Source organism: Xiphophorus couchianus, chromosome 14, assembly GCF_001444195.1.
Source record: "Xiphophorus couchianus chromosome 14, X_couchianus-1.0, whole genome shotgun sequence".
NCBI lineage: Eukaryota > Metazoa > Chordata > Actinopteri > Cyprinodontiformes > Poeciliidae > Xiphophorus > Xiphophorus couchianus.
The window spans coordinates 4,476,173-4,489,001 of NC_040241.1; the positions used below are offsets into that span (position 1 = coordinate 4,476,173).

Sequence of the window (12,829 nt, forward strand, 5' to 3'; positions counted from 1 at the left end):
AAAAGAGAATAAAACAATAGAGCAATTAAACAGAGAAAGTATTTGCATTTTTACAAAGTACAGAAAAACAGCAAAGAAAAAAGTATGAATTACAATTTTAAGACATTGTGGACTCCCTATGTATGTGGCATCATCAGAACTGATGATGACTGGGACTGGATGTCTGCGATGAAAAAACATTTCTGGGGAACTTCTTTGCCTGTATGTCAGAAGTAGAAAAAATAGTCAGCAATATCATAAAATCAGTTGATGTTGGCATTAACTAGGAAGTTGTTTTAAGTGTGGACTTAAGGTAACTGATAGGTATTTTCCTTTCGAACCTAAATAAAAGAAAGAACCACAGACAACGTATATGAATTTCAACGTGGAGCTTTTGCAAAAGGGAAGGCTCTGAGAACTCTTCCTCCGAAGAATCCACAGAGCATTCTGGGCTGCCCTTACAACGGCTCCTGTTTTTATTGTCTAAGAAGGACAGGCAAGGGGGCAGTCAGGAAAAACAACAGAGGTCGTAAAGCTTCTAACCCAAACATCTAACAACCCAGGTCCAGATGTGATATCTGACCAAAGGTCTGAGCCCGGTTCAAATCTTAAGGTAACAAACTACCTTAAAAGCTTTCCACCCATGATCTGAACTCACTAATCCTTGGGTTATGAGGGGGGCTGGTGTGCCCATCTCCAGCAGTCATCAGATGAGAGGCGGGGTTCACCCTGGACAGGTCACCAGTCCATCACAGGGCCCTGAAAGCTAACATTGAATAAAATGCATGAAAGAGAAATTTTATAAAAGATTAACAAGGGAAATAAATTCTGTCAAATTATTTTCAATATTTTGATGTTTGTTAAGCAATTAATGTTGGAAACACTTCAGTTTTTGCTGTTGATAAAAATGTAACCAGCTGCTCAGTGTAAAAAAATAAGCCATCAAGACGATGTGGAGGTTCATCCTCAGAACTGGTGTGGTGATCTGGTGGAGCCAGAGCCTCTTCTGAGACAGGAAATGCTCATAGTATACTTTGTAGTAGTACACTTAATACTTAGTATACTTAAAATGTACTTGCACAAATGTAAGTATGTTTGAAATATACAAAAGTTTTTTTTTTCACTTGGGATAAAGGGCAAAAACATAATTAAAAACCAATATACTGTATACGAGTCAGTCATTGAGCTGCCAAACAACAGCTGATAAACTACCACAGACACTTAATAAAGTGATTGGTCAATGAGGGAGCAGAAATATTGTTTATGTGATAATTCATGTAGATGATGTTTGTCATTGTGTCTGATAGATGTTGTAATTGATAAAGTAAAGCTGTAGCTACTTGGATGCAGTTTGTATAGTCTCACCAGAACCTGCCTATTTCGTCAGACGGTGAGAAATCTTGTTGCTGCTGTGCTGAAGGAAAAAGGCTCAAATGGGCAAATCACCCATTCCTCCACCCAGGTGAGTTCCTAAATTATTTTTGATTTGCCTTAATGCTTCAAAAATGTAAGATAGATCTGGGAAATAAGAAGTGCTTTTTGATTAAATGTAAATAAAATTTTCTTGATTCATACTCTGATTTGTGACATACTTTCAAGAAATTAGAGGTGCAATGATTGCAGTTTTCTGATCGATCAAGGCCCAGATAACAAGAGATGTTAACTCAATGTTGAATTGAATTAACATCAATTAATTCAATTGATTAATTGAGTTAATCAATTGATTAATTGAATTCATTAATCAATTGAATTGATTAATTCAACTAACTATGTTTAACACCAGTTGAGGTTGATGATTAATAGTGGATCAACCATCAATCAATCATACAATTCTAGGCAATTAACTAATGTTGAAAAGTTGTAATTGAATCAATGTTGTTTTATGGTCGAATTCTAAGGATTAAAATGCCAACGTCTAACCCAGTGTTTTTCAACCCTGGTCCTCAAGGCATATAATGATATGCAGATTCATGTAGATGCAAGTTTTAGGCATTTCCTAATTTTGTCATGTTCCGTGTTTTTCTGTGTGTTTATTTTGAGTTTCCTGTGTCCCTGTGTCTCCGTGTTGTCCTGTCTTCCCCTTGATTACTCCCAGGTGTTTCTTGTTCCCTGATTACCTTCTGTGTATTTAGTGCCACCTGTGTGTCTGTGTCTTTGTCGGGTCCTCGTCTCGTTTGGCGTCTTGTCTGATGTTGTGTCAGTCCATTTGTTTCTCCTTGTCGCTACCTGCGAAGAGCCCTGGTTTCCTCTCTGCAGTGCTGCCTTGGTTATTGGACTACATTTCTGATCAGTTCTGTCATTAAATATTCTTTATTTCACTTACCTGGATCTCCTGGCATCTACCTCACCACCTCACACACCGCACCTTATGACAAATTTAGCACACATGATTTCAATTGATGGCTGATTAACAGGGTTTTGCTGAATTGCAATCATCTGAATGGGGGGTGCTGAAGAGGGGAACATCTGAAACATGCAGGTCAGTGTGCCTTGAGGACCAGGGTTGGGAAACACTGGTAATCAATGTTGAATCAATGTATGCTGTTTGTCACGCCCCTTTTTTCCCCCTCCTCCTCATTGAGCTCTGGGTGAGAGCATTTTATTACCTGGCGGCAGGGGTTTATCATGTTTTAAATTAAGCATTACATGTTGAGAATAGTGGGTTGTGATTCCTTTCTGTACATTTTCTTATTTGTCTGTAAATATCATTACTGACTGTTCATAATGTGTTGACATAAAAACATCTACAAGTCACTACAAGCATCCTCAGAACTGGTGTGGTGAAGCGGTCCACCTCCCCCTTTTTACACTAGTAGTATATCCCAACCACACAACCCTTTTGTTGCTGGCTTGGTGCAGCCTGCTTCTGAATTGAATTCTACTTTGAGAACTTTTGCAGTAGGTTTGGTGATATTACTTTTATCCTAACGTTCCTATATGTCTATAGAAAAGATAATTGTGAACGACATAATACCAATCGTCTGCCAACAAAATTGTGTTTAACACCAGTGAAGAAACTTTTAATGGCATTTTGTGGTGTAGATATATATCAGACCAAAACGTGTACATGAATCAATATTGATTCCTTACCTTTGATTGAATATAAAATCAGCACAAATATGCATGTAGAGCCACATTCAGATGATGACTGAATCAACATTGATATAGTGTCAGTTATGGCTGAAACCCTAACATTGATTCAACATGTAAATCACCGACCACTTTCAATATCATTTAAATGTCAGGCTTCAATGTGGATTCAATGTTTCTGCCTAACTATATTTCGACATTGATTTACCTATATTTTGCTATCTGGGTGATCTTTAAAGGCCTGACCTGTCAATTCTGATTTTGGCCGATTCTAATTTTTCATCTGAAAAGTGGCTAAATGTAGCAACAAAATCACTAAATTGGCAATAGTGGGGTGACTGTTGTTAACCGCACATATGCAGACATGATCTGTTGGGCGGGTCTGTAAGTCGGCTGAAGAAAAGGGAACAATGACTGATTTTCAGAGCTTTGCGGAGGTAGATATAATTGGTGGATAAGATCGGTTTCTAATGTAAGTATTGGCACATCGCCCAAAATGAAGAAAATTACAGCAGATTTATCAGAATGCCTTAGTTGAAATCATAATCCTCTTTTGTCTGGAGCAGATTAAAAAAAAAAAAAATCTTATGCCCACATCATATCTGCTTTTTGTACAGTGACATGGGAAGCCATCATGCAATTGGAAAATTGTGCTCTTATATCACCTTATGGCACATTTAGCACTTTTGCATGCATGATTGATCACCAGATAAGCTAGGCTGTCATAGATGTGCTGCACATGTAAAAATTCACAAACCTTGTATAATGCTTTACTATACATGAGCTACAGATCTGACATGTTATGAATCTGCTTCACTCACCTGACATGGTGGATCCTTAAACTCAAAAGTGAAACTGACAATATGACCTGATTTCTAATAAATTTGGTTTAAAACTTTCTGACTCACTCATTGATTGAAATTGCAATCCAGAAGATCAGTCGATTTCTTAATATGAAACAAAATAAACAGAGATAATTACAACAGTTGAAAAGTCAATTACATCACTTGAAATATCTTGATACAGTTGAGTACTGAGAATCCTATACACATCTTATATCAGTTTCTCTTTTCCAAGATATAACTTTCATGATTGCTGTAGAACACATTATGAAAAACTGTTTATTTACATGTTTTCATGGCTCCTTTGTTTGACCTGACATGACCTGATTGTGTTACATCTCAGGGCCCAGCAATGGAGGCTCTCTGGCAGCAGTGCTGCAGTGACAGCGCTCTGGTGCGTTCAACATGCTGTGATGCTGTGGTGCTTCTAGTAGATCAGGGCCATGCAGACCTGCAGTTCATTCACAATAGTGTCCTCAATCTCCTGCCTTCTGCCAGGTACATAACACACACTCTCAGCTTCTTTTTTTGTTTTTTATGTTCACTATATGACAAAGTTTCTTTGCAGGATGTCAGAATATCTTCCCAGAGCTGCTGTTTTGATATGAACTGCATTCCACCCTCAGATCTTCTGCTTGAGGATACTCCAAAGGTTCTCAATAGGGTTGAGGTCAGAGGAGGATGGTGACCACACCATGAGTTTCTCCCCTTTTATGCCCATAGCAGCCAATGACACAGTGGTATTGCTTGCAACATGAGATGGTGCATTGTCATCCATGAAGATAATTTTGCTACGGAAGGTATGGCTCTTCTTTTTGAACCATGAAAGAAAATGGTTAGTCAGAAAGTCCATATACTTTGCTGAGGTCATTTTCACACCTTCGGGGACTCTGAAGGGGCCGACCAGCTCTCTCACCATGATTTCGGCCCAAAGAAGGACTCCACCACTTCCTTGCTGATGTCACAGCCGTGTTGGGACTTGGTGGCCATCCACCACCAATCCACTACTGCGTCCATCTGGACCATCCAGGGTTGCACAGTAGTCATCAGTGAACAAGTCTGTTTGAAAATTAAACTTCATGTACGGCTGGACCCACTGCAACCGTTTCTGCCTGTGAGCACTGGTTAGGGGTGGCCGAATAGTAGGTTCATGCACCGCAAGCCTCTGGAGGATCCTCCACCTTGAGGTTCCAGAGGCACCAGCAGCTTCAAAAAACTATTTGCTGCTTTGTAAGGGCATTTTAACAGCTGCTCTCTTAATCTGATGAATTTATCTAACAGAAACCTTCCTCAATATGCCTTTATCTGTACAAACCCATCTTTGGTCTGAATCAGCCACAAATCTCTTCACAGTATGATAGTTTTCATTAAATATCTAATGTTTTCATACCTGTCATATGGCACTACACTATCTGATGATTTTCGTAGGCAGAGAGATCCTTTCTCTTTCCCATATTGCTTGAAACCTGTGGCCTGCTTAATAATGTGGAACATCCTTCTTAATCCTTCTTAAATTTAATCCTTCATAATCCTTAAGAAGGATTAAATTTCCTTTAATTTCAATTAAGGTATGTTTCGTGTGAAGGCCTTTTGGGGGATAGTTGATGGCTTACAGGTAGAAACTTTTGTTCAGTTTTTCTGTCTTTTCTCTGAGTTTAATGTAACGTGAAGCGGGTAAGTGAGTGTCTAGAAAGGAGGGTAGGTGAGTACCCAGGGTGTGAAAGGGTCTTTAAAGATACAACTAGCTCTGCATTGGAGTCATGAACCGATGTGCCGTGGAGTTCTAATCACATTCTGCAGGTTCTTCCACCCAGCATGCTGTGCAGCAGTGTTCTGGGCGGTTGGTCAGCAGCTGTTTGGGGAAACATGTAAAATACTGTAACTTAATGAGCTGTGGAGGTAAATTTAAGCTGTATTTATTTCATAAAGGGGACAATGCATATTAATCAACATGAATATATCACCGCAACATGCCAGAGTCAGAGAGGCAATTTTTTTTCTGTAGATTCCAAATAGGTTGTTGGAAGGGATTGAAAATTACAATTAAAATTAATATCAACTTACATGGCCTATGATTTATGACAGATTTCAATGTGTAGATAAAAGTAGTGTAGTTTATAGTAAACATAGCAAAAAATAAAAACAAGCCACATCTGTAAAAAAGCAACAAAAAACTGTAAAAACATGAGATGATTAAAGTCATGGGTACAGTTTTGATTATCTAGTTAGCATTGCTTAAGGGATTTTCTGAAACAGTTCAACAATGTAATATTTCTTAATTCTAAAGGTAGTGTATTCCAAGAATTTGAACCCTGAACAAAAAATGACACTTAACCAAATGAACTTTTCCTATATAGTAGTTGTCTCTACTGCTAACTGCTCTTGTATTATGTTTGATTGTAAATGTAAATGGACAAAGTCTTTCACCGGTAGTGGAGCCAAAATGTGAAGGACTTTCTGTACAAGCGTGGCTTCTGGATAAATTATCGTGTTTTTTCAGTTCAAAAAGTTATACTTGTATTTTACAAGAATAATATGAATCATTGAGTTTCTCCTTGTTTTTAGTCTCCTGGTGTTTGTCCAAAGGTGTTTGTATACACAGGAATCCATCCCAGATGGAGTCTTTCTTCAGCAGCAGAACAATCTTGTGTGTGGTTAGTTATTCTGATTTAATTATATAATCTGGGATTGTTTTTTTCTTTCTTTTATTCTTCACTGTGAACAGAAATGTTCAGGGGCTTATAAAGGTCATCGGGAGACTGCTGCAGATGCAAGCTGACCAGAGACAAGGGGACACAAACTTCACCTGTCCCTATTCTATCAGGTCAGTTCATACTCATGTTCATATTGGGTTGAAACCACTGAACTCAGTATTGATACTAAGAAAAACTCTTGATACCATCTTCAATACAGAAAGTTCTTTTGAGGCATATGAGACATTGTAGTTTGACCACAGTATGATGATGTGGTTGTTGTCTCAATTAGTGCAAAACCACTGCAGTAAATGGAAAATTCAGCAACTAGTAAGTGAAAAATATGTATTGATGATCTTGATGATGGCACTCATCAAAACGAGAAGCCATTGGTTTCTCAGTTGTTGACTGTATGTAGTTTTTATGACTTATTCTTGTGTTCTTATGATGTAAAGCACTTTAAATTGATTGATTGCAGACGCTTTCAAAACTATCAGATTGGTTTCTGATTTAGTATCATTTTTGGGGGGCGGGTTGAAAAGATGGGAGATTTCAGACTACCATCAATAAGTCGGATAGACAGTTTCCTAAGATGGACAGTTTATATAGTTTATATAGTTTATCCTATTATATAGGTGATATAAAATCAACGTTTGGATTTTTCTAGTTTTTTCAGTGTGGGATTGTTTTTATTGCAACTCAACGCTGAGCAAAAAGCAGCAAACTTTCAGATCGGTTTCAGCCTGATCCAAAAATCTGACCTTTGCTTCTGATTGTGGAGCAGCTAAAGACATCTTGGATGCTCAGAGAAATGTGAATACCAAAGTCTGAAAAGTCAACATGACAAAGAAGACCAGCTCCCAGAAGCTTCCGTGTAACATTCAGGTCATGGTGGGAAGTTGTTTGCATTACTTCTGAGAGTGAACTTTGAGCTAAATTGATGTAGTTTGCTCCTCACCATGCGGACCGCAGTGGGAATGAAGGTCAGAAAACTGATGGAAGCCCTCACCTCAGAGACTTTATGCCCTGAGGTGAGCACTGATGTACACTGCTCAAAAAAATAAAGGGAACACTTAAACAACACAATATAACTCCAAGTAAATCAAACTTCTGTGAAATCAAACTGTCCACTTAGGAAGCAACACTGATTGACAATCAATTGCACCTGCTGTTGTGCAAATGGAATAGACAACAGGTGAAAATTATTGGCAATTAGCAAGACACACTCAATAAAGGAGTGGTTCTGCAGTTGGGACCACAGACCACTTCTCAGTACCTATGCTGTCTGGCTGATGTTTTGGTCAGTTTTGAATGTTGGTGGTGCTTTCACACTCGTGGTAGCATGAGACGGACTCCACAATCCACACAAGTGGCTCAGGTAGTGCAGCTCATCCAGGATGGCACATCAATGCGAGCTGTGGCAAGAAGGTTTGCTGTGTCTGTCAGCGTAGTGTCCAGAGGCTGGAGGTGCTACCAGGAGACAGGCCAGTACACCAGGAGACGTGGAGGAGGCCGTAGGAGGGCAACAACCCAGCAGCAGGACTGCTACCTCCGCCTTTGTGCAAGAAGGAACAGGAGGAGCACTGTCAGAGCCCTGCAAAATGACCTCCAGCAGGCCACAAATGTGCATGTGTCTGCACAAACGGTTAGAAACTGACTCCATGAGGATGGTATGAGGGCCCGACGTCCACAGATGGGGGTTGTGCTCACAGCCCAACACCGTGCAGGACGCTTGGCATTTGCCAGAGAACACCAGGATTGGCAAATTTGCCACTGGCGCCTTGTGCTCTTCACAGATGAAAGCAGGTTCACACTGAGCACATGTGACAGACGTGACAGAGTCTGGAGACGCCGTGGAGAGCGGTCTGCTGCCTGGAACATCCTTCAGCATGACCGGTTTGGCAGTGGGTCAGTAATGGTGTGGGGTGGCATTTCTTTGGAGGGCCGCACAGCCCTCCATGTGCTCACCAGAGGTAGCCTGACTGCCATTAGGTACCGAGATGAGATCCTCAGACCCCTTGTGAGACCATATGCTGGTGCGGTTGGCCCTGGGTTCCTCCTAATGCAGGACAATGCTAGACCTCATGTGGCTGGAGTGTGTCAGCAGTTCCTGCAAGATGAAGGCATTGAAGCTATGGACTGGCCAGCCCGTTCCCCAGACCTGAATCCGATTGAGCACATCTGGGACATCATGTCTCGCTCCATCCACAGACTGTTGCACCACAGACTGTCCAGGAGTTGGCGGATGCTTTAGTCCAGTTCTGGGAGGAGATCCCTCAGGAGACCATCCGCCACCTCATCAGGAGCATGCCCAGGCGTTGTAGGGAGGTTATACAGGCACGTGGAGGCCACACACAATACTGAGCCTCATTTTGACTTGTTTTAAGGACATTACATTAAAGTTGGATCAGCGTGTAGTGTTATTTCACTTTAATTTTGTGTGTGGCTCCAAATCCAGGCCTCCATTGGTTAATAAATTTGATTTCCATTGATGATTTTTGTGTGATTTTGTTGTCAGCACATTCAACTTTGTACAGAACAAAGTATTCAATGAGAATATTTCTTTCATTCAGATCTAGGATGTGTTATTTGAGTGTTCCCTTTATTTTTTTGAGCAGTGTATTTTGCAATTTAAACTTTAACAAATTAAGGACACAACAATATCAGAGTTGTAGAAATAATATAGGTCAGGCTATATTGTTGCATTTGGCCAGGCAGCCTGGACTGAACCAGCCCCTGCCATCTTCTTCTCTTTCACAACTTAGATGAGTACCTCTGCCAAGATCCTGGGGCTTCCTTAATCAGTTGCAGCGGGGGATCAAAAGAGCTTCTTGGTCTTTTTTTTTTCTTTACCCTTCATGTTTATTTTGCTCCCTCTGCTCTTCATTTTCTTCCTTCTACATTGAAGCCTGTTCCTTTTTTTTTTTGCTACGTTTCTCCCTCTAATCCTTGCTTTCTCCCAAAGCTCTGTGCATTTTTGCTCCCAGTTCATTCCCTTTGTCCGATCCCCTTCCGTCTTGATTGTGGTGTCTTAGCTCCATCTGTCTGGAAGCCTTAACCTCCCTGGTGGGAAGATGAATGTGTTGAGGGCAGCAGGGTGGCGCCATTGGCCTGGCAGGCTGGCCAGTGATTGGTTGTGAGGGCTGGTACTGCTGGGTAACTGTAATGCTGCAGGATTAATGAAGGATGCACACTGACGGCCATTGTTGGTCGTATGCTCAGAGCAGCCCTTTGCAATCTGCCACTGAGACGTGGAGTACTTTAGCCCCCAGCGGGATGAGGGGAGCTCCAGGCCTGTCTTGGTCTCATCATCTTGTTTCTCATGGGATGTTGACCTGGTTGTAGTGGTGCAGTCCATCCTGACTGCCCCCTGCAGGCCTTCCCACGTCATCTATCTGGCCTGTCTGCTCAGTCAAATGGTAATCTGCACATTTGGGCTGAAATAAAGAGAACTGAGATGGGAGTTTTGTGACTGACCATTAATGTCTTCAATAGAGTTTTTATTGTAGGTCTTATAGCCGACATGCCTTCTAACTGAGTCGAGCTTCTTTCCCCAGTAACAACTTCCACACTGAAGAGTGTTGTTGTCTGTGCAATCAGTCAGATCTTGCGTATGATGGGTTCACAAAAGAAAAAAAAATCTTACTAAAAAAAAAAATCTCGCTGTGTATGGTTGATCAAGCATAAAAATTGTCTGACTCCTCCAATCAGACAATTTCTCAGTGCATTTCTTATTAGCATGCCTGTTTATAATCTGTGTGAGATTATGCAGAATATTGATGCATTTCTAGAGATTTTACTCACAGATACCAATTTCTGGTTTTGTTTTTTAAAGTCTGAACTGCCGATTTTGTTTCTAATGTCTATAAAACATTCAAAATCATCTGGCATAATTCAGTTCTTATTTTTTTCAACAATTAATTGTTTCAAATGACTAGGGGAGCACTGATAATTCGGCTGGCCGATTAACTGGTCTTGATTTTCTTTATCTTTGGAGATTGGCGATTGATCAATACTTACATCAGAAACCGATCTTGTCTATTGATCTTGACTACCTATGCAAAATTCGGCCACTGTCCCCTTCTGCTCTGCCATGAGAGAGAACTGGCCGACAGACCTCTCACTAGGTCACATCTACACATGTGCAGTTAATAATAGTGAACCCCCCTGTTGTCAACTTAGAGATTTTGTTGCTTTTTATTCTGATTTTTCAGATAGAAAAAAAAATCTCTTTTGAAAGATCATGATCAACTCAGAACTTCAGTCAGCGCAGACCTAAGTATTACCCATAAATGAGCAAGTCACTACTTTGGTTTCTTGCAGCTTAGATATGTTAAGTTTTCATCATTTACACATTTCTGTAAGACAAGTCTGTGGGGGGCACTGAGTGGATCAGTTATTAGCATGGGCTCAACAAGTACAGAGGCCGTACATTAGCCAGGATTTGATTCCTGATACATTTGTCTTCTGCCTCTTTCTGCGCTCTTCTTTCTGTCAAACTACTGTTCAATAAAAGGCAATAGTGCCAGAAATCTAAAAAAAAAAAAAGTGAAAAAAATAAGATAGCTCCTCTAGGGTAGGTGTAACTTGTAACACCTGAGGAAAGAAAATAGGTTTTGGAGGAGGTGAGGAGGATATATCATTTGGCTATCTGCCAGTGATTTACTGGTGAACTTGGAATCAAACTAAAAAGAGTAGTAGTCTGCTCTTTACTCATTCTTTTGTGTGGCAGCTGAAAGTCTGATGGATGGGAGCCATGTTATAGCTGAGAGCCAGGAGATCGCCAAAGGGAACCCAAGGAAAGAGGACAGAGATGGTCAGATAGATTACACAATTTAAAGACTGAACAGACTGAACAAGAGAAGACAGTCTTGTCTGCATCACAGCCATGTTGTAAGCCTTTGCAGGTACAGACATGCTCAGTCTGAGCGCTTCCATCTTTCTTTCGTTTTTCCTTCCTTTTTTTCTTCCTTCCTTCCTCCCTCGCTGATTGATGGAAGTCACTGGGGAAGTGGACCAGCTGCTGGTGCTGACCCCCCACCAACAACACTGTTGTGTTAACCTCTGTCCTGCCGTGGGCTGGAGGGTTAACAACGGCTTCCACTTGGATTTGACCCTGGTGTTTGCTCTGCAATGACTGGATGAACTAGTGCAGGCTAACTGTTCTTTACAGGAAACAAGCTGAAGTGGTGAAACAGTCTGCTCACTCTGTTAACCACTGTAATCTACAGTATCTGAACAATACTTGGAAAATACGTTGAAAGTATTCATCTCCTCGTTATCTCCTCGTTAGTACAGTGGTGAGTATCCCCTGGAGACCGGGGTTCGATTCCCCGACGGGGAGTGAAGTTTGTTTCAGGTCCCTCTTGAAAATGAGATCTAGAAAGAAAGGAAAAGGTTTTCAAAGCTTTTTGTGAAAAAAATTCTGAGAAGTGTCTATAGATTCCACAACAGCTTCATCCCTCATGCCTTAATACTACTAAACTTCCATTAATTTCTTCTACATATTTATATTGATACTTCTTATTATTACTTATTTATTTTCTTATTATTGGAGCCTTGCAACAAAATTTTGTTGAATATGTACATGTAAATGAATGACAATAAAGTCTTATGTCTTTGTCTATTGCGCTCTTTTTGTTGCTGTTTGAAAAGTTGATAAATAGAAGGATAGAGTTGGCGACAGTGATGTGACTGTTGTTCACTGTGCTGTGTAGACATGACCTGGTGTTAGTCAGCATCTCTCACAGCAGAGCAGAAGAGTACTGACTGATTTTCAGACCTTTGAGGAGGAAAATAAGATTGATTGATAAAATCGAATTCATGTGTAAGTATTGGCTGATCTCCCAAAATGATCAACTTGGAGGGCTAATTTATGGGTTCACCCTATTTCTCATTATTAAGGGTGATTTTGTCTGATGGATGGTGCTTTATTGCAGACAGAACTCGTGTGTTTGTGGTGTTCCACCCTCCTTGTTGACTTGTTCAAACTCATGACATTTGGCCTCAGGCAGCTTCACAGACTCCATCTTGCTGTAATCGGGAATCTGTGGGGGAAACTATGAGAAGTGTTTGACTTTTGCTCCTTTGTTGCTGTGCAGGAGCTGTCCACACCCATACATCACAGTGCTGGAAAACCGAGCAGACTGCTGGCCGGTGCTGCTGCTGGAGATCCATGACTTCATCTGTCAGGCTGCTGACAGGTAAGCAAGGCTGAAGTGGGGG

The 12,829-nt window shown here is 40.8% G+C and overlaps 1 protein-coding gene across 5 annotated transcripts in view; it reads left to right on the plus strand.

Moving 5' to 3' along the window:
- Window positions 1-12,829, plus strand: part of focad (focadhesin) — a 74,810-nt gene that overhangs the window by 14,293 nt on the left and 47,688 nt on the right. For 2 of the 5 annotated variants that reach the window (XM_028038515.1, XM_028038516.1), the window contains exons 3-6: window positions 1,367-1,441; window positions 4,255-4,409; window positions 6,637-6,735; window positions 12,706-12,807. In XM_028038515.1, coding sequence (XP_027894316.1) covers window positions 1,367-1,441; window positions 4,255-4,409; window positions 6,637-6,735; window positions 12,706-12,807 — 431 coding nt within the window. Of the gene's footprint in view, window positions 1-1,366; window positions 1,442-4,254; window positions 4,410-5,384; window positions 5,811-6,636; window positions 6,736-12,705; window positions 12,808-12,829 lie in introns of those variants that run through there. The other 3 variants (XM_028038518.1, XM_028038517.1, XM_028038519.1) reach the window with 3 other exon arrangements.